The sequence below is a fragment of the Sinohyriopsis cumingii genome, chromosome 7 (assembly GCF_028554795.1).
Source record: "Sinohyriopsis cumingii isolate HCF-2022 chromosome 7, ASM2855479v2, whole genome shotgun sequence".
Classification (NCBI taxonomy): Eukaryota; Metazoa; Mollusca; class Bivalvia; order Unionida; family Unionidae; genus Sinohyriopsis; species Sinohyriopsis cumingii.
The window spans coordinates 50,142,354-50,164,283 of record NC_142967.1 but is presented as its reverse complement, the minus strand read 5'-3'; the positions used below and the strand labels follow the sequence as shown (position 1 = coordinate 50,164,283).

The 21,930-nt window shown below is 35.5% G+C and overlaps 1 protein-coding gene across 1 annotated transcript in view; it reads right to left on the bottom strand.

Moving 5' to 3' along the window:
• LOC149795198 (BLOC-3 complex member HPS1-like) overlaps window positions 1-20,033 on the bottom strand; it is a 100,095-nt gene extending 80,062 nt beyond the window's left edge. The window contains exons 1-6 of the mRNA XM_089964935.1: window positions 19,849-20,033; window positions 10,932-11,084; window positions 10,002-10,123; window positions 7,978-8,086; window positions 5,609-5,760; window positions 2,074-2,296 (exon numbers count right to left, since the gene is read on the bottom strand). Of these exons, the coding sequence (XP_089821061.1) occupies window positions 2,074-2,296; window positions 5,609-5,760; window positions 7,978-8,086; window positions 10,002-10,123; window positions 10,932-11,084; window positions 19,849-19,959 (870 nt within the window). The 5' untranslated portion in view covers window positions 19,960-20,033. The remainder of the gene's footprint in view (window positions 1-2,073; window positions 2,297-5,608; window positions 5,761-7,977; window positions 8,087-10,001; window positions 10,124-10,931; window positions 11,085-19,848) is intronic.
• Window positions 20,034-21,930: the final 1,897 nt, after the last annotated feature.

Sequence of the window (21,930 nt, the reverse complement as noted above, 5' to 3'; positions counted from 1 at the left end):
GATGCCACTGAGGAGATGTGGCCTCTGAAGACTGTCTCCGTCTCAAGAGGTGCAGACCTTAAAAAGTTCTTGCCGTTGTCTAGCAAGACCTTTGATGTTTCAAAGGTAGTATATCCAAGGTGAAGAAATTCCATTGAGACCAACATTGATATGGAGGGTGCATGACATAATGTTCGTCACTGCAGTCACCAGTAAGTGCTGAAGCACTGCTGGAGACAATGAAAAGTTCCTCCAAGAGAATGAAGGAGACTGACATGTGAGGAAATCAACATTAGAGTGCTGGCCTTAAGCTTGAAGGCTTAAAAGATTTTAACTGGGAGGCAAGTCCAAGCACCAGTCAATATACCCAACTGTGATGCCCAAGGGGGGGAGGTTAATGGGGCCAAGCCAGAGAATGAACTCAATAACTGGAGGAAGAAATCAGCAGCCGAAGGGTATAAATCTGGCCAGATCACCCCCTCTGTGGCCTAGCAAATTTGTCACAGTGTGAGAGCAACATGAGGTCAAGACAAGATGATGCCCCAGAAATCTCCAAACAGCCTCCTCCTCCAACACCTGGTCTAATAAGTGGGAAGGAGCAGGGAACCCCAATGGAGAGGGAGTAATGTTGCCTCCATTTCCTTTGTGACCTCATTTGAATCTACTATTACTGAAATAACATCATTATGCAAGACAGGCTTGTCCAAGTATCTTTCGCTGGAGAGAGACATCAAAATATGATTGTTATTGTCCTGAAGCCATTCATAGGGTGTGATGGGACTAACCCTACCAGTGGTTTTCAGGAATGAATGGGATCAATGAATTCTTCTAGATCATCTAGGAGGTGAGTGGTTGTTGTTGTTGTTGTTGTTGTGGGGTTTAACGCCATTTTCAGCACACGATAGGCTATACATGGCGGCCAGTATTAATGGTGGAGGAAGAACCCGGGAAAACCCCAGAAAGAACCACCGACCCACGAGAAGCTATTGGCAAGCTTTCTCACATACCCACATTGGCTGAATCCGAGACTCGAACCGCTGCAGACAGAGGTGAGATGGCAGTGATCCATAATGGAGAGCGCTTTAGACCACTCGGCCACTCGGGGCCCCGGAGATGAGTGGTAGCCAGGCTCTTTTTTACTAGTCCAGGTTGGAGGCAATGGAGCAGTTCCATAGCTCATGGCCTGTCACATCTACCCTACCCTGAAACCAAGGAAGGGGGATTCCATGGTGTTGTTGGTGGGATGGAAAAATCATTTCCTGAAAAAGGGTATAGCATGTACCGTAGGGATTAAAGGGAACAGTGGGAGGGATGATGTCGACTCAATCCCCTCCCTAGCTGGTCAAGTGCAATCTGACTCCCTATCCTCATTGGGATTGAACAATAATATATGAAGCAGGAGAGGTTGACCTAGTCCCTGACTGATAATCAAAATCCAGTGACTGGTGGATGATCACTGACTGGCATCCTATGACCAGTCACCAATCAAAGACCAGTCTGGCGATGAAGATCTGACCAATGAGCTCACATCAGATTTATCTAATAAAGACGGCTGCTCTTATCTCTCTGTATTAATCTGCTTGCACATGTGTACCATGTACATTGTCCAATAATAAAAAAAAATAATGATATTTCATAAGTTGCTATGACTAAGGAATCTGACTGGGATTATGTTCTTTTCAATTTTGGCCTTCCAATACATACTGGAGGATGGAATAATTAGCTTGGACTAGGGACTAAGAATCCCAGAAAAGGAAACTAATGCAACATTAGCAAATAATGTATTACTACTATTAAATATGACAATTTTAACAAGAGGACACTGTGGTCCTCAAATAACTTACATGGCCTAAAATGGAAGCTATTGACAAGAATTTGGATAAAGCAAATGCAAACAGATGAAGATGGATGTCACAAACAACAGTATAAGGGCCATATCATATTCACAAGGGCTGACAGCTTGAAGAGATATGAAAGTATATTTAAAAAATTCATCCTAAATGGGAAGATTTTTTTTTTATCACTTCCTCATGTATTATTGTTATCATCATTAGAGATTTAACCAGCAAATGTTGACCTACTTAACACACAAACCTGTTCATGATCATCAGATTCATCCCCCTCGGTAAGTCCTTCATGGGCACTTTCATATCGATCAGTAGCCTTTGTCTCTATGGGCCTGGATGGAACTGACCTTCCCTTGTTGGAATATGAGTGTGAAAAGAGATCCTCAAGCTTCTCGTTGGTTGGAAAAAGTTCATGCATCAGGATAATTATACAAAGAATGTCAGCTGCATTCAACTCATATGCACTGTAACTGAGCAAAAAAGAATCCCAATTTGTTTAACTCATGATATTTTGGTACATTAAATCTGAAAAAAGAAAACCCAATACTTTTTATATCTTCATCCACTTATCAATGCCCAACTTCTTTCAGAATCAATAACTTCTACTGTCAAATATATTCAGGTTTCTCTCGTTAAATTTTTTGTCCTGTTGTGGCCACTTTTCTTTAAAAATGACCTCTAATATCCAGTCTGGGATTATATTTTATATTTATTATATTTTCTTAATTTATATTTATATTTCCCTAATTTATCTGCATTGCAACCTCTTAGCAGCCACCTCCGTTACACAGCCAAATTCTATCATCCCAGTTGGCTGCTTAGGAAAGGTCAGACTGCAGCTTTCAATATGGAGTGAAATAGAGTAAATTAATTTATGAATCTGTATCTCATATGTATTAATATGCCTGTGTGAGGTCAAAACTATCATATGTATTAGTATGCCTGTGTGAGGTCAAAACTATCATGTGTTAGTATGCCTGTGTGAGGTCAAAACTATTGCATGTGTTAGTATGCCTGTGTGAGGTCAAAACTATCATATGTGTTAGTATGCCTGTGTGAGGTCCAAACTATCACATGTGTTAGTATGCCTGTGTGAGGTCAAAACTATCACATGTGTTAGTATGCCTGCATGAGGTCAAAACTATCACATGTGTTAGTATGCCTGCATGAGGTCAAAACTATCATATGTGTTAGTATGCCTGTGTGAGGTCAAAACTATCACATGTGTTAGTATGCCTGCATGAGGTCAAAACTATCACATGTGTTAGTATGCCTGCATGAGGTCAAAACTATCACATGTGTTAGTATGCCTGTGTGAGGTCAAAACTATCACATGTGTTAGTATGCCTGTGTGAGGTCAAAACTATCACATGTGTTAGTATGCCTGCATGAGGTCAAAACTATCACATGTGTTAGTATGCCTGCGTGAGGTCAAAACTATCACATGTGTTAGTATGCCTGTGTGAGGTCAAAACTATCATATGTGTTAGTATGCCTGTGTGAGGTCAAAACTATCACATGTGTTAGTATGCCTGTGTGAGGTCAAAGCTATCATGTATTAGTATGCCTGTGTGAGGTCAAAACGATCACATGTGTTAGTATGCCTGTGTGAGGTCAAAACTATCACATGTGTTAGTATGTCTGTGTGAGGTCAAAACTATCATGTGTTAGTATGCCTGTGTGAGGTCAAAACTATCATATGTATTAGTATGCCTGTGTGAGGTCAAAACTATCACATGTGTTAGTATGCCTGTGTGAGGTCAAAACTATCACATGTGTTAGTATGCCTGTGTGAGGTCAAAACTATCACATGTGTTAGTATGCCTGTGTGAGGTCAAAACTATCACATGTGTTAGCATGCCTGTGTGAGGTCAAAACTATCATATGTGTTAGTATGCCTGCATGAGGTCAAAACTACCACATGTGTTAGTATGCCTGTGTGAGGTCAAAACTATCACATGTGTTAGTATGCCTGCATGAGGTCAAAACTATCGCATATGTTAGTATGCCTGTGTGAGGTCAAAACTATCACATGTATTAGTATGCCTGCATGAGGTCAAAACTATCAAATGTGTTAGTATGCCTGTGTGAGGTCAAAACTATCACATGTGTTAGTATGCCTGTGTGAGGTCAAAACTACCACATATGTTAGTATGCCTGTGTGAGGTCAAAACTATCACGTGTTAGTATGCCTGTGTGAGGTCAAAACTACCACATGTGTTAGTATGCCTGTGTGAGGTCAAAACTATCACATGTGTTAGTATGCCTGCATGAGGTCAAAACTATCACATGTGTTAGTATGCCTGTGTGAGGTCCAAACTATCACATGTATTAGTATGCCTGTATGAGGTCAAAACTATCACATGTGTTAGTATGCCTGTGTGAGGTCAAAACTATCACATGTGTTAGTATGCCTGTGTGAGGTCAAAACTACCACATGTGTTAGTATGCCTGTGTGAGGTCAAAACTATCACATGTGTTAGTATGCCTGCATGAGGTCAAAACTATCACATGTGTTAGTATGCCTGTGTGAGGTCAAAACTATCACATGTGTTAGTATGCCTGTGTGAGGTCAAAACTACCACATATGTTAGTATGCCTGTGTGAGGTCAAAACTATCACATGTGTTAGTATGCCTGTGTGAGGTCAAAACTACCACATGTGTTAGTATGCCTGTGTGAGGTCAAAACTATCACATGTGTTAGTATGCCTGCATGAGGTCAAAACTATCACATGTGTTAGTATGCCTGTGTGAGGTCCAAACTATCACATGTATTAGTATGCCTGTATGAGGTTGAAACTATCACATGTGTTAGTATGCCTGTGTGAGGTCAAAACTATCACATGTGTTAGTATGCCTGTGTGAGGTCAAAACTACCACATGTGTTAGTATGCCTGTGTGAGGTCAAAACTATCACATGTGTTAGTATGCCTGTGTGAGGTCAAAACTACCACAGAATATAAGGAAGCATAGTTTTATTACTTAAAGATCAATTTTGTCCAAGATCTGGAAGAAAATATCTTTAACAAATTCGTATACATAAATATTTTTCAACTTTTTTCTAGGGATTTAATGATGGACACAGTTAAAAGACATGTACAGCAAAACAGTGACATTTTTAAAGGGATTGTAACATCTCTACAAATCCATTCACCAAGTGAGGCAAGTACTAAAAATTGTTACCTGCCCAAGACTTACTCTTACTGAACTAGCCATTATAAAAATATAAAAGCTGATGATGTTAATGACCTAAATTTGATCATGTGAGAGGCTGTTTCTGAACTTGTTCTGTGACCCTCCTAACACCAGGCATATGTACTTACAAACTGAGACCAATCTGTTCTCCTTTCTAGTGCTTATTAGGACTGAAAAGTGAAGGTGAGGTAAAATATATGGACTTTCCATGTATAAAGTTGGCAATATTCTTGACAAAACATCCATTTTATTGAAAAACACTTTTGTCAGCATCAAATCAGCATCTCATCAGGAAAGCAATTGGAAAATTCACTAGGCTGCCAGAAATTTTCTCTCACCATTTTAAGTTGTGCACATGAATTCTCAACCCCTATTTTACTATCTGCACTAAATTTTCTTAGAGAAGTAAAGAACCTAAATGCACAAGTATATTGGGCAGATAATTTCATTTCTCAATAGATTTTACGATTATCTCAACTTTTATGAATGCATTTCATCTTTTCTTAAATTTATAAAAATGATTAAAATCCAAATATTGTAATGTTCAAATGAATAATACAAGCTGTATATTTTAAAATTTTCTTACTTAGAATAAAGGGCCAAGAGTTTACTGTTGACCAGAAGCAAGGCATGTTGGGTATATTTCTCTCCTGCAGCCTGGACACTGATGACTCCCGTGCGTAGCAATTCAATGCACTGCTCATTCAACATCTGATTTACATGCAGCCGCTCAACAGCCTGAAACACAGAGCAAATGGAAAAAAGGGGAAAATCTAAGTTTCTGCTGAAAATGCTAACAAAACTGTTCATTGCAGACACACCTGATCCTGTGATACAAATTTATCCTGTATGGTCTGCTAATAAACTTAATGGGGAGACAAATCTAAGCAGACACACCTGGTCTGTTCTTGTGATACAAATTAATAATTTTTTATTTGCTATAAACTGTGCAATCAAATAAATTCTTCAGCAGATACATGCTGTTATTGCCTTATTCATTAAGTTCACATATCACACTTTTTCATGTTTCTTCACTACCACTGAAGCACTTTATCAATTTTCTTTCAAGTAGTGCAGTATTATCATCATTTAACATGGCTACTTGCTACAGCCAAACCAAAAGCACCTCTTATTTTACCTTTCTCTCTGAAAAATGAAGGGTGTGTGAAAAAGAAATAACCTAATTTAAAAATGGTTTAGAATGTGTAGTGTGAATCCATCACACATACAGTCATATGAATTATGGTGCTGCTGATTTCTGAAATATTTCAAAGTGATGATAAAATTATAGTCTAAAGTTCTCACTAGCAGTTCAGATTTATTATACCTACATTTGCATGGTTGCTCAGGATGGATTATGTACTCTCAGTCGTTTACATTTTTTTAATACTTTTCAGTGTACATTAATGCTCTGAAAGAAAACCCAAAGTCTACAGAACTGGAAAAACAAAGCATTTCTACCCTTAAGTAAATCCACAGGTTACTCCAAAACATTTTGCACTCAAGCAAATATGAAATCATGAATAAGAAACAGGCATAGACATTACAAAACACTATTCCATTCATTCATATCCATTTTAAAATTTACCTAACTTAGGGTACAATTTTTTTTTATGTGTCCCTAAATGCTGACGAAAATTTTAATTTTCCTGACTTAGCACCAAATTCCCTGGTCTTCCTTGCCTTTCCTGAAACTGAAAATTATTTTTCCCTGGCCCATGGGCTAGTAATATCAAATTTCATACTCCTCACTGCTCAGACTCTTTCAGATATCACTGCCATAATGATGTTTGATTCCTTGGTCACATAAGCCACAGTTCATCATCTCTGTGGATTAGTACAAAAGAAACATAACTGGTTCCTGCGTTGAAATTCAATCAAGAACATGGAGAAGCAAACAGACTAAATTTGGTGGTTCAAATATATTGCATTGTGATACTATTGGCACATTACAATATCTGTGTTCATCTAAAATATCATTGGCCTTCTCTACCATATTTAAAAGAACAAAATCCCAGGAGTTATTTCCCAGCTATGTGATACACGGCCTTCAGAATCTGTAACACAGGCATACAAGAGCAAAAAACCACAGTAAATATAATCTAAATTAAGTGTCATAAAGTTATCAAAAGAGTTCAATTTCCTCCAGGTGGCATTTTACCACTAATTTCACAGCACTGTGGCAGTGGTATTATCCTAGCAAGTGGAGGTAAACCACTGCAAGGACAACCTTCCAAAGTCTGTGCAGTTATAGATTAGCTATAACTTAAGACTCCTGACCAGTAGTGATAAAAAAAACCAAATTACATGAAAATTAAAAAATTATTACATAATTAATTTTACTAAATAACTCAATATGCCAATCACATCAAGCAGCTTTTGGGCTATTATATGATAAACAAATTTCAAAATTTCATGTACAATATATGTCTATGCATCTACATAAGATAATGAAATTTATGTCAAGGTTTGTTAATGACCCATGAAGATCTTGAACTGCTCCTACGTTATTAGCATATTTAGTTCAAATCAGATTAGTCGAATAAATTTTTAAATCATTATGGTGCTGATGATATTGAATTTGACCTATAATTTAAAAACGTCATGCCTTACTTTTTACTGAAACCGATGTTCAAATTAAAACAATGTCAGTTATCAAAGCATTTTAATATCTACAAGCGAGTAATGTAGTTTAAACAAATATTATTCATTATATCAGTGTTAGGAAGATAATTAAACATGTTTAAACCTATTTTCAACAACATAAATCAATGAATGTAATATTGTGCAATATTTCTGGACAAAGAAAAAATTATTTAAATTTTAGATCTGCAAATATGCAAATAATATAGCAAACATCAAAAAATTATGCATTGACTTTAAGCACAATGTAAATTACACTCTAGTAAACACTGTATTTAAATGAAAGCTTATTATGTCTTAAAAACCAATTACCTCCATTAAAAATGCTTGCTCCTTGCTAACAAGGTCTATCCATGAAGTGAGAATTCGTCTGAGAAAATCCCATCTCTCTGGCTTAGATGTGAACATAGGTCGACCAACTCTGTAAAAGTATGATCATGTGAACTAGTTGTTCATTGTAACTGCAAGCAAATTTAAGTTGTCAAATTAAAATAAAACCATAATTACAATAACAATACCAAGTATGCTCATGTATTGGAATGGATGGTAAGCAGTTTATTAGGACTAATTAATAGAACAAACAATACAGACTCTGATGGCAGGGTTTATGTTGTTTGCATTTGCTGTTTTGGGTTTAATGTCATTCTCAGTGCAAGATAGACTACATATAACAGCCAACATAACTGGTAGAGGAAGCACCCGGGAAAATCTCTCCCCCCTCCCATGAACCACAGCAAGCAACTGGCAGCTTTCTCATATACCCACACTGGCCAAGTCCAAGACTTGAACCCATAATGACAGAGGTATGATAGCAGTGATTAGTAAAGGAGAGCACTTTAGACCACCTGGCCATCTGGGGCACCTGTTTGCATCTGGACCTGGCTTTTATGTGAGTAAATATGGTATATTAAATCCAAAATGGCATCTTATGGAATAATATCACCTTATGATATATATATGACAACAAACAAATGAACACACAGATGAATAGACAAAACATTATATCCCACCCCAGTTTCATCGGCAAGGGGATAGATAATGAGGGAAAGAAGACAGGAAAATAACTTATACCTGAAATGGAGTAATACCCTTATAAGTGAAACTAGTTTTATCATTGGCATTCTAACTCTACATGCACCATCTTGAAATTACTTTACTGGCTGCTCTAACATACTGCTGCATATTAATGTGTTTTCCATGTGTTCAATGGTGTTTTCTGTCAAATGTAGCCAAATTCTGTTGAGCTGATTGTGCGACATCATTTAAAGGTTTTTATATTTTTAGTAATGGCAGTCATTTCTAGTGGTCACCTGGCACGATTCGTACAAAATGATATTAAGGTCTTTATGCAAGAGTGGTTTCTGTTAAATTTAGTCCAAATGTGCTTAGTGGGGATTTACATTATTCTTTAAGGTTTCTCATTTTAATTAATGGAAGCCATGTTTGATGGTGACTCTACATCATTTTTATAAATTTGAAAGGCCATAATGGTACAGTGTTTTCTGGCAAAATTTGGTTACATTTTGTTGAGAAGTTTTTAAGAAGTAGTTTTTAATGTTTGTTTTGTTTTTGTAATGTTAGCCATATTTAAAGTTTCAGAAGTCTTCATGCCAGGATGCTCTCTGCAAAATCTGCTTGAAATTGATGTTGATGGAAGATTTATCATGGATGACACAACAGACATGAAATGAACAAATAGGTGAAAGTCACTCAAGTATGCAAGTTAGGTCATAGAGACCAAGGTCCAGCACTGCAGTGTAACTTTCACTGATATGTATCCACACAACAAGCTTAATGAGTGTAGGTGGAATAGGGTGCAAGATATCAAGGTATAACAAAAAGTTAAAATATGAAAGTCATTTAAATATGCAAATTAGGCCACAATCACTAATCCTTATACCAACTGTCATAAGTGTAGGTGACAAAGTGTCTGAGATATTGAAGTCTGAGATATTGAAGTGATAACAAAATAATGAGAGGGCAATAAATGTTGTTGTTGTTGTTATAGGGTTAAATGCCATTTTTCAGCACAAAATAGGCTATACATGGCGGCCAGAATTAATGGTGGAGGAAGAACCCAGATATACCCTGGAAAAAAACACCGACCCACGAGAAGATACTGGCAAGCTTTCTCACATATCCATATTTGCCAAGCTCAAGACTTGAACCCACACAGACAAAGGGGAGATGGCAGTGATCTGTGATGGAGAGCGCTTTAGACCACTCGGCCACTCGGGGCCCCAGGGCAATAAATAAATGAACACAAAAATGAACAGACAAAACACTAAATCCCATCCTAATTTCATTGAAAGGGGATACAAGAAAAGGTAACTTACTCTTGTGAGACTGGTCCAAACAGGAACTGAATAAGCCTTATAAAGACCAGGCACTTCCTTGTAAGAAAGTCTTCTGTCTCAGATCCATCTCCATTTATAGCAATAATCAAAAAGTCTGAAAACTAAAATGAAAGGGTAGAGGAATTCAAAAACAATTATTCTTATCAGATTTAAAACAGGAATATGAATTGTTTTGTTTACTACCTATGTGATATTTCATGGGCAAAACATCCGCATCCATCTGAACATAGAACTGCTGGTGCATACATACATGCACATATGCATCTGTTTAAACAATCATACATTCTGGAAAATAGCTGGTTTTTTGATCTAATGAAAAGCCAAATCTTCTTTTCAAAAGACACGTGAACGCTGCTATGTATTTTGTTATAGCACAAATTCTGATGTAACAACATCACATCATGGCTTCCAATTTTTTTATCTTATGTGCCCTTCATTCCTTGACACAAATAAAAACATCAACCATGCTAACAAACAAACAAATAAAAATAATTTTCAGTTACGTTTCAGAAACCTATACCTTACAGATCCTAATAAATGTTTTTAAACATTAAATATTTAATGGGGATATCTTAATCCTGACTGTTATTTAACTTTTAAGGTAGAAAAATTATTTACTACACGACTGACTGGCATTCATAAAATTTATGAACATTCTCACTTTATTTCAATTCAGTACATAACATGGTTGGCAGTTATGGATCCCAATTGCTGTATTATACCTGGGTTCCTCTGTAAATATCACAATACCAGAAAACAATTTTCTAGTCATGCTTCTCTATTTTTCAGTGCAATGAAAGGAAAGGAAAAAAATTGACACATGAAAATTAAAACTGGCATTAAAGAGGTCTTTATAAATAACAAAGAAGAAAAATAACTGTAAAACGAAGTCTACTATGTAATACCTACATGCTTAAAAACAAACAGGAATCCATTTTCACATGTAATAGAAGAGCATGGATTCTTAGCTGTGTCAATCATGTACCACTGAGACATAATCAGGGGAGAGAACTGCTGCATGATGATATTGCTCTCAATAGTGCTCCAGTCAATGTCATCTTCCTGAAAATATTCAACATACAAAAATCATACAAAATCATTATATTCATAGGCGTATCTAGTAATATGAGTAAACACACCACAATTAACATACCTGGTACAAACTGAAGAGCCACAGTTACTGTACCTGGTACAAATGACAAAACTAGAATTAATGTACCTGGTATGAATGGCACAGCCACAATTATCCCTTATATAAATGGCACAGCCACAATTAGGCCACAAAAAATATGTTTCCAGTTGGACAACCATCACTGGTTTTTGTTGCTAACCCTAATACCACCCCCACTCCAATTAAAAAAATACAAAAATAATAAAAATATGGAACTGATTTGTGCATCCAACTGAGCCTATTTTGCCCAGTACTTGAAGCACTTAGTACATTACATACACTAATTAATATACTATATACAATGTTAAAAACAAACAAAAAAAAATAAGTATGATTTGAAGTTCTTCAAACAATATTGATAGTTTCAAAATCCACAAGTCACAGCTGTTATCCTTGGTTTGTATTTAAAGTGTCAAAATTTATGACTGATTGCCTTAATTTAAAGGAGGAATTTGAGCTAAACCAAAACCTAACATTATGGGGCTGCTTTTACGGCAAAGTAAATACAAATTTCTGCTATTTTAATTCAGTTGGTGGGAACAAGTCGCACAGTGTGCCTAAATACTTCAGATTATATAGGTCTATGGTCCATAATGGGACTGGGTGGGGCATGATGCTGGTGCTAGACATCACTAAAATGCCACACTTAAGATGTCATAGAGATATGAATTAAAAATTGTTAAAGCTACGTTAAAAATCCAAATCACACACACACACCAAGGTCTATTGTGTAATTACCCACTCAAGGCCTATCTAATAGTGTGCACAGCTTGAGTTTAGCCCAAAGCAAAATATTGTGGTTCAGTAAGAAACCCTTCATGTTTAATTTTTTATTTCCAATTTCTCTCATTATTTACTCCATGACTATGGCAACACAGAATGCAAAGTTCTTAACATTTAAATCAAAAATGGCAAAGACTAATTTTCTAGCATAACTACTCCATATAAAGTATATAAGAACTAAGCAATTTATACAATAAATTAAAACAAAAATAGCTGGATCAAAATAATACTAAGCCATAAAACATATTTAGCTAAAGTCGTACATGTAAATTGATACACTCTTTTCTTCTTTGCTTGTTTAATATTTATTCATATGTTTTAAGGTTATCTATGGCTTTTTGAGAAGAAAAAAGAATGCTAAGGTACTTAAACTCATCACATATATATACATTTTCACTAAATACCAATTCAAACTGATTAGTTTTATTTGTATCAAATATAATAATTTCTGTCTTTGTCAAGATAATAATTAGTTTCCAAATTTTACAAACATTTTAAGAATGCCTTGGAAAGAATCTGCATTTATCCTAAATATCAAGTTATCATCTTTATATAATGAAATAAGAATGTCGATATATATATATATATATATATATATATATATATATATATATATATATATATATATATATATATATATATGAGAAGCTTTCAGAATGTAGCAAATCCATATTCACTCTGGAATATTTGTTTTGTTGTAAGAAAAATTCAAAAACATTAAGAAAAAATGAGAATACAACAACTGAGGGATTTTTCTCTAACTTCGTTGAAACTTTGGAAAACAGAACCCTTGGAAGAGATTGATGCTCTACCATCTGAAGAGAATTTACATAAAGTCAATATATTATTCTTTTAACTGATGAGTCTTGAAACCATCTCCGATATTCATGAACGATAATGATGTTCAAGCACACGTGGTGGTTGTATATGATGTAAGATTGGCAACATTTTCATTCAGGACTAAAAGGACATTATTCGAAAACTTTATGAAAAAATCATATCAATATGACCATCCACTGAAGTATTGATAACAAGACTATAAAGCAGGCCATCACTGTGGTACTATCTGACATGATTTGTATTTAGGACTAATTAGATATCATAAGATGTCTTTTGGAGAAAAAACCTATGGCAATAAATTCTGGGGAGTGGCAATAACAAGATTTTACATTCATAAATGTTTCATGCTGTTTGAATTAAAAGATCTTCAGATGTTATATCAAATACTAACTGTGATGCCAACTGAAAACAACTTTAGCAAGAAAAGCTAGAGCAATCCATAGTGCATAATTTGTTACAAATCAAATTTATAATTTTTTTTGCCAAAGTAAAGAGTGTGCCTTCCTCATTTAATTATTAACATGTGGTTTGCAGTCCTGATCATGATCAATTGACATGATAGAACAGAGGCTGAAAATTAATGATTCTCTCTGACTTTGATGGAACTGTGTAAGGCATTCTGCCATTTTGATTGAGCAAAGCTATATGAATATACATGTATGTACTGTACTTGGAAATAATTTTCATTTTTTTTACATTGTTGAATCTTGCCAAGATGGTGTTCAATACCCCAAAAGTATACAAAACTAGGCAAGACATAACATCCATCGATCAATGTATCTTTCACTGTCATTTCTGTCAACAAAGTTTAATTCTTGGTTGTTTGTAAGCCAATCCATAATATGATAATTCCATGGATCCAACAACTAAAATCCACTTAAATTAATCTGACTGGATATTAATACCATAAAGTCTGCCTTGAGAGACCACTGCTACGAAAAATCACCTGTCTTGAGAGACCAGATTCTCCAGGTACAGATTTAATGATCACATTGTGTTTTCACCTGTCATGAGAGACCACCTCTCGTGAGAGACCATAATGTTTTGGCAGAAGGGGTGGTCTTTTAAGACAGGTTTCACTGTATGACCAAAAATCATTCTACCATTTTTTAATACTAACAGTCACTCAGGTAAGACATACAATCAGTCATTTTATTAAAATTTGTCAAATTTTCCATCTAGGGAAGCTTCACTAATTCAGCTGGAAAAGTGCTGGACTCATCATCAACTGTCCTTGATTAGTGTACCATATTTAATGCGACCTCAGCCACTTGTTTTTTTTTTATCCTGATGTTATCAACTGGGTCAGTAGCATTCCGTGATAGTGACAGTAGGTGCTTATTAAGAAATATTTGACAAAATGATATTTAAACATATACTACAATTCAAATCAATGAAAACACAATGAAGATGTTAAATTTAACTAATGCCATATTCACCACAAATTTATTGGCCCAGGAGTGAGTGTTAGCTGTGCAAGCCATTGCTGTTGTTCAAATGTTGGTTTTCTTTGCATTTTTATTAGTGGAAATCCCATAACTGAGATCTCAGAGATGGAAAAGGCAATGTAAACATTTGGTTACCATAACAAGCAGTTTTTATATCATGTTAGAAATAATAATTCCAATGGAAAACTATACAATATAAAATGTTTCATTGAAAATAAAAATATAAGGAAACAAATGTCTTATGAAATAGCATGAAAAACAGTCTTTTTAAGATTTATTGTACTGAATCTTTACATATGATAATTTATTGGAAAGCTTGAAAACACAAAATTGAAAAATGCATCATATTAATTTTTCTCTGATATTTTTGTCATCCTTATTTATAAGTGTTTTACTGCAGGAAATGTGTTTGCAAGAAATTAAATATATTATATTACAGACGCAAATATTAATAATTAAAGGTCATCATAAACGATCAATTTTTTAACCTGTCCTAATTTTCACATTCCAATCTTATGTCAAAAGGCCTTTATTTCAGGCAGAATGAACCAAAGAAGCACAATGGGAAATAATTTATTTTTGATACCCTCTGAAAAATATAAATATTTAAAGAATTGGAGAGTTGATCAATGTTTTTCAAATAAGAATAAATTAAGTAAATATAAATGAATATGTTCTATGGCAGTTTTAAGCGTTTCTCACAATATCATTATATAAACCTTAAAATTCATAGTCAGGGCATGAACCATGGCAGGTTAAGGATAATACTATCCAAGAGATCAACTATCCAAGAGATACCTCTGCGTATTGCATTACTCAATGCCCAATCAGTAGGACCACCAGAAAAGCGCACAGAAGCAGTTACTTCTATCAACGATCAGAATATGAACATCTTTTTCCTGACAAAAACATGGCTAAAAACATCAGGTGATGAGCCCAAGTGCGCAGATCTAACACCCACTGGTTACTCCATCAAGTCATTCCAATGCCACTCTCGCTGTCATCACAAAGAACTCCATGATCAAACATCTTAACCACACCACAACTTTTAATTTCTACCACACATCGTTTAAACTAGTCCAAACCACACTCACATTGGAACAAAGATCAGTCCATTTTTTTCTGCCTATACCGCCCTCCTCCTAGTAGAAAAAACAAGCTGACTGAATCTCTCTTTTTGGAGCAGTTTCTGAATCTCCTGGACTATGGAAATTTGATAGGTGGCAACCTGATTATTCTTGGAGATTTAAACTTTCACTCTGACTGTCCCAGAAACCTAAACACATTAAAACTCCTAGATACCATTAATGTTTTCAACCTCAAACAGTCAGTTAACCAACCCACCCATAAACATGGTCACATTCTAGACTGGATTATTTATAGACCTGATGATAATATTCTATGGTCCTCCCTGGATCCAACGAACATACATCAGATCACCTCTGCATTATATGCCATCTTGACGTATCATTCCCTAACCCTCTAACTTTATTTAATACTAAGAGAAACTTGCCTACATCCTGCAGCAAAACAACCCAATAATTGTCTGTGTTCATTGCTTGACAAAGATGCCCCAGCCACCAAGCGCAGAGTATCAATTCAAAAGTGTTCTCCATGGTATAGTAGTGTTAGGGACCAGCTTCACACTGCTAAAAGAGACCGCCGTAAAGATGAGAGGCTTTGGCTTTCCACCAGACTCACTATTCATAAGCAAATCTATTAAGCCGCTAAGAAGAACATCACATAGTCCATGCAGCGAAATCAGCCCACAACCTTACAGTACTAAGATCATGGAAATTTCCAATGAAAAGAGCTCTTCAAGATTGCTAACAAGTTAATGTCAGGGAACAAATGTACACCACTTCCATCTACCTTCTCTCCAGTCAACCTTCCGGACCTGTTTGCAAATTTGTTCCAAAACAAAGAGCAAACCATTAGAGATAGGCTTGACAACACAATTTCAATTGACTTGTCATCACCATACAGTTGCTATACAGAATTTCTGCAGCAACCATTAGCAGCATTTGAACCTGTCTCTATGAATTTAGTATGTACAATTGTGACGAAGAGTGTGTGTGTGTGTGTGTGTGTGTGATTTTGATTTTTAACATATCTTCAACAATTTTCCAGTCATATCGCTATGATGTCTGCAGTGTGAGTTTAAAGTGATGTCTAGCACTGGGGCATCATGCCACAGGCATGTAGCATGATGTCCCACCCAGTCACATTATCCTGACACCAGGCAAACCAGTCCTAACATTAACCTATTAATGCTGAGTGCCATGCGAGGCAGCTGTTAGTACCATTTTTAGAAGTCTTTGGTATGACTCGGCCTGGAGTTAGAACCCATGACCTCCCACATCCAGAGCAGATGCTCTAACCAATAAGCCACCAGATCGGTGATGAAGAGTGCACCAAAGTCATGTGAACTTGATCCAATTCCAACATCTCTGCTGCTTGAGTGCTTAGATGGAATATTGCCTTCACTAACTGATGTTATTTATACCTCTCTCTCATTTGGGTAATTCCCATCATTTTTCAAAACTGCCATTGTAAAGCCTCTGCTGAAGAAACCAACACTCGACCATAACGATTTAACCAACTACCATGTAGTTTCTAATTTCCCATTCATATAAAAAATCATAGAAAAAGTTGTTCTATCCCAACTTGTACCTCATCTGAATTCAAACAGTCTTTTTGGCAATGTACAGTCTGCATATCGCCCTTGCCACAGTACTAAAACAACTCTTCTAAAAGTAGTTAATGACATTCTCTCTGCTTTGGATAGTGGAAAGATTACAGTCCTCACCCTCCTTGATTTGTCTGCAGCATTTGACACAATAGACCATGATATATTACATCACTGTCTCCAGCACATATTTAGCATTCATGATACAGCCTTACTGTCATTCAAGTCCTACTTGGTCAACAGGAGACAAATTGTGTCCACAAATGGAATACACTTCAGCCCAGTAGATCTATGTTGTGGTGTTCCACAGGGGTCTGTTATTGGACCTGTTCTCTTCATTCCATACATTCAGCGGCTCTCAAGTGTCATAAATCATCACCCAGTGTCTCACCAATTGTATGCTGACAACACCCAAATATACAAATCTAGCCACCCAACTGAAGCTGATGCTACCATCCAAGGTGTAGAGAGATGCATTTCTGATATGAAATCACGGATGACATGTAACAAGCTGCAGATGAATGATGATAAAACTGAGGCCATTCTGATCACAACACAAAGACTTTCTCATTCACATCCTTTACCTCAAACAATAAATATCAGCAACACCAACATTAAACTCACAGTCAGTACAAAACCTAGGTGTTACTCTGGAAAGTACTCTCACACTGCACCAGCATGTCATGAACAAATGCAAGGCTGCATATCTTGAGCTGAGACGCATCAGCTCCATTTGCAAATATCTTTCAGCTGATGCCACTAAAACACTTGTGTCAGTGTTTCCCTTTACCCTCATGTGCGCTTCAGAGACCCCCAAATTTTGAAGTTGACCCCCAGTTTTGATACCAAAGTTTGTTTTTTACTCAGTCTGACCCCCAGTTCTCACACCAAGGAGATTTTTTACTCTCAGTCTTGTACCCCTAGCAGATACACTGCTTGTGTGTTCATTAGTACTTTCAAGACTGGATTATTGTAATTCAATTATGTCTGGTTCATCTCAATATCTACTCCAGAACCTTCAAAAAGTTCCAAACACAGCTGCTCGGATCATCCTTAGAGTACCACAATCAGATCACACCTCCCACCTGCTCTGTACCATAAACTGGCTATCCATTTCATCCAGAATCAAACACAAAATTTGATATCTGAGCTATATTTCACTGACAGACTCCAGTCCAACATATCCATCTAATGTCACCCATGTGTACACACCAGCAAGATACTTACGCTTCTATTCCAACAATCATATACTCATTATTCCCACTATGAAAATGAAGTCAAATGGACAACATTCTTTTGCATACCAGGTCCTAGCAACGTGGAAAGAATTGCCCACTGAACTTAGACACAAAGACACAGTAATCCCATTCAAGAGTGCTCTTAAAACTCACCTATTTTGACTGCAAGAACAAACTTAAAGACCTAATAATGTTTCCTATCTTATTTATTTTCAGCATGTTTTTATATTTTCTAATTTCATGGTGTTTGTTTTTCGTAATCATATCAATATATATGTATTTTTATGTTACAGGTGTTGTCTATGTTGTAAAGTGCTTAGAGCTTCTAAAGATTAGGCACTAAACAAAGTACAAAGTCCTCATTATTATTATTATTATTATCATTATTATTATACAAGAGTTGTCAATTCAACTGCCTCTGTGTGTCTCATTTCCTATGCATGATATAACTAATGATGTGTTAAATAACTGTAAAACCCAACAAAAAGTTTTGTTAAGTTCATTAACTTAAAAAATCTAAAATGGCAAAATGCTTGTGATAACTGACCAATCTGAGAAGTTTTAGGTTCAATGAAGCTTTAATAATGCAGGACAGTCATCTTTCACAAACAAAAAATAAACAACTTAAATCAAAATCTGGAAATAGATGTTTCATGGACCTGTTGATATAAAGCAAGTCTAGTCTTACAATGTAAGATGTTGACTCTGATATCCATGGTGGTTATACACACCCAGCCAGTGTTGATGTATTGCCATGTAGGACTTGATTGTTGCCTACCATTTTATGCCTTTTGGTATAAATGCATTAACATGTAAAGTATATTAATTACCGTCCTAGCAACTCATTCCTAGTCATTTATGTAACACATTGACCTCTGCTTCTACTCTATAGCATTCTAACACCCTCCCATTTGTTTGCACCTTCCCCTGTTGATTTTAAAACAGAAGGCACCAAGGATATAAAAAAATGCACAAAACTTGGAAAACATAGTCATTGCATTCATTGATTTATAAGTTCTAACTAGATTATTGCCAGGGGGTCCCAAACACTGTCAACTAATTGACATTTTGAATCAAACTGAAGTTTCTTTAGCAACATGGTCACCATGTTCACATGAGCTATTGTTTCCAACCAACCGAGGTGATGTAGTTCACTGTCTTTGATAATCTCAATAATTGTGTAAATTTTGGAGTTACAACACTCTGAACACATGCATACAAGAGTTACTCCTATTTATTTGTTCAATTTGTTTTAGAAACTATACATTGTTAATACTGGATGCAGACGACAGTTTTTACTGAAATGGACTATTCTAGGAACTAGAAAAAGATAGCGAGAAGTCTCTGTCTGCTTGTTTACATCTGGAGTTACCGTTTGTTTTGATATAGAAAAAATTCTAAGTGTAAGGGACCACTTAACGAAAATCAGGTTAGAAATTATAAATCAATGAATCACGTGACTAAGCACTGTGCATTATTTTAATATCATTAATACTATTAGTTTTTAAAAATTGGTAGGGGGTACAAAGAAAACGGAGGGTATGCAAATACCACAACAATTCCGTTGTGGCCCAAATCTAACTGGAAAGATGGCTAGTCCTACAATGTATCACATGACATCTGTTTTGGTGCTACTAAAACAAGAAAGATGGCATACTGTCAACAAGCCTTGATCAAGCGCTTGTTTATTGACATGTCTAGAAAAATCGGCATCTGTATCGATGAAGTGGACATCGTTCATGCGGTCAACGACTATGAAACCCTTCATTTCAGCATGTTAAAAAGCTAAAATAGTAGAAATCAATTTTCTATTTTGGTGAAGATGGGCGCCGCCATTGACGTAGAGATAGGAAGCAAAAGGATAAACTAGCACAAATGCCTAAGTACGCAAAGTCAGCATAATACTGAATTTTGCTTGAAAAGATATGCTGAATAAATTAAATCCTTGACTGAATACAAAAATTAAATATATGAGCTGCGGACACAATATTCAAACTGCGTGAACTTTTATACGAAACTAATTACTTGTCTTAATGTTTGTAGAAGTGTAACACTTTTTTTTTCTCTTCTATTATTAGTCCCGGATACTTTGCTCGACAAATAAGAATATACTTATTTACTGTGCCCTATCTGTATTTAATATCTGAAGAAAAGAAGCTTGAAAATAGTTATTAGTTAAGATACTTGTCTGGATATTAAACATGCACAGTGCCCCAGTTATATGTGTAATAGAGGTAACCTTGTTCTCACAAAGAGTATCAATTATGAAAGTAGTAATTGCAATAAATTAATTTGTTTTCTTCACTTTTCCTTGTGTAATGACGTACATTTCATGTAAATGAAGGAAACATAAAATTATTACATAACCTTTTAATGATTTGTTCTCTTTTTTTGTAGTCATGCACCAATTTTGGCCATGTATTTTAGCAGATTTTGCATGATTTACATTTATCTTATATATTGCACAGCTATTTTTTTTACACAATTGTAACACCTTTAAATTTTAACTTTCGTTGTTTAGTACTTAATGTTTATGTCTGTTTTGGAAGGCTTTATCTTTTTAAACTCTACAACAACTATTACTGTTACTAATGATTTTTGTAGCTTTCGACATATTTGATATCTTAGCATCCTTGTTATTTCATAAATATTAACATCAGTCATGAAAATAAATGAAAGTTTAATTTAACTGATTCATATTGTAATAGATGAAGATGAGGGGTGGATATGCGCTAACTGATCTAAATGAAATTATACCATTAAAAAATACTGAAATTTATGATCTTTTTTATTTTCGCTTGTGTATAATTATGAGCAAATATTTAACGAAAGGAACAGATGACTGAAACATATGTAATTATGCGCAACACACACAAAGGCTTTTACATGCTGGCCTTCATAACTTCAAGCTAATAAGTCAGCAATAAATGGATGGTGTACAGTGTAAATACTTTGTAAGAAAACCTTAAATTCTACATGTGGTGGGAGATAGCTTCCTAAATTTAGCATGGCACAGTATTTCATTTGCATAAAGCAGGACTCAAGAGCAGTGAACTAAATTTGATTGAATTGAATTGCCATGAATCAGATTCTTACTCAAAATATGTAATTTTAGTATCTATTTTGATTTTTAAAGAAAGACATTGCAGAAATTCGTTGAATTTACTTAATAGAACTATTTATTAGCTTTTCCCCATGATTTGGTAAATTTGTAACTACCCCAAGATGGTAAAATTTTTGTGGAGATCTGCAAATATGTATGTTAACTACCAACCCTCAACAGACAATGATGGATAAGGTCTGATTGTGAAATATTTTAAAAAAATTGTTCCTAATGGGGCGCATGTTCATCGACAACCTAAAATTTTGCATTATTTCTGCATGTTCATGGTCCCCCCACCCCCAACTAATAGTGCAGTCAAGACATATCCGATATTTTTTAAAATACAGAATACACTTTTTTTAAAAACCACTATATATGCAAATTTCATACCTGTTTTAATTTTCCATTATCCCCAATGCGCAGAAAAAGAAGACAAACTGTGTGTTCTGTATTTTTTTCGTTCATCGCCATTTGGGTGTAGAAAGTATACTTCTAGCACAGCTTGTTCAGTACTAACATGAACAAAATATCACAGAAACCACATCAATGAAATAAATGACATGCGATGATGTGTGATCGGTCACATGAGCCATACATCATGTTAGCTAATTTACTAAAAATGAATTGAAATCTACT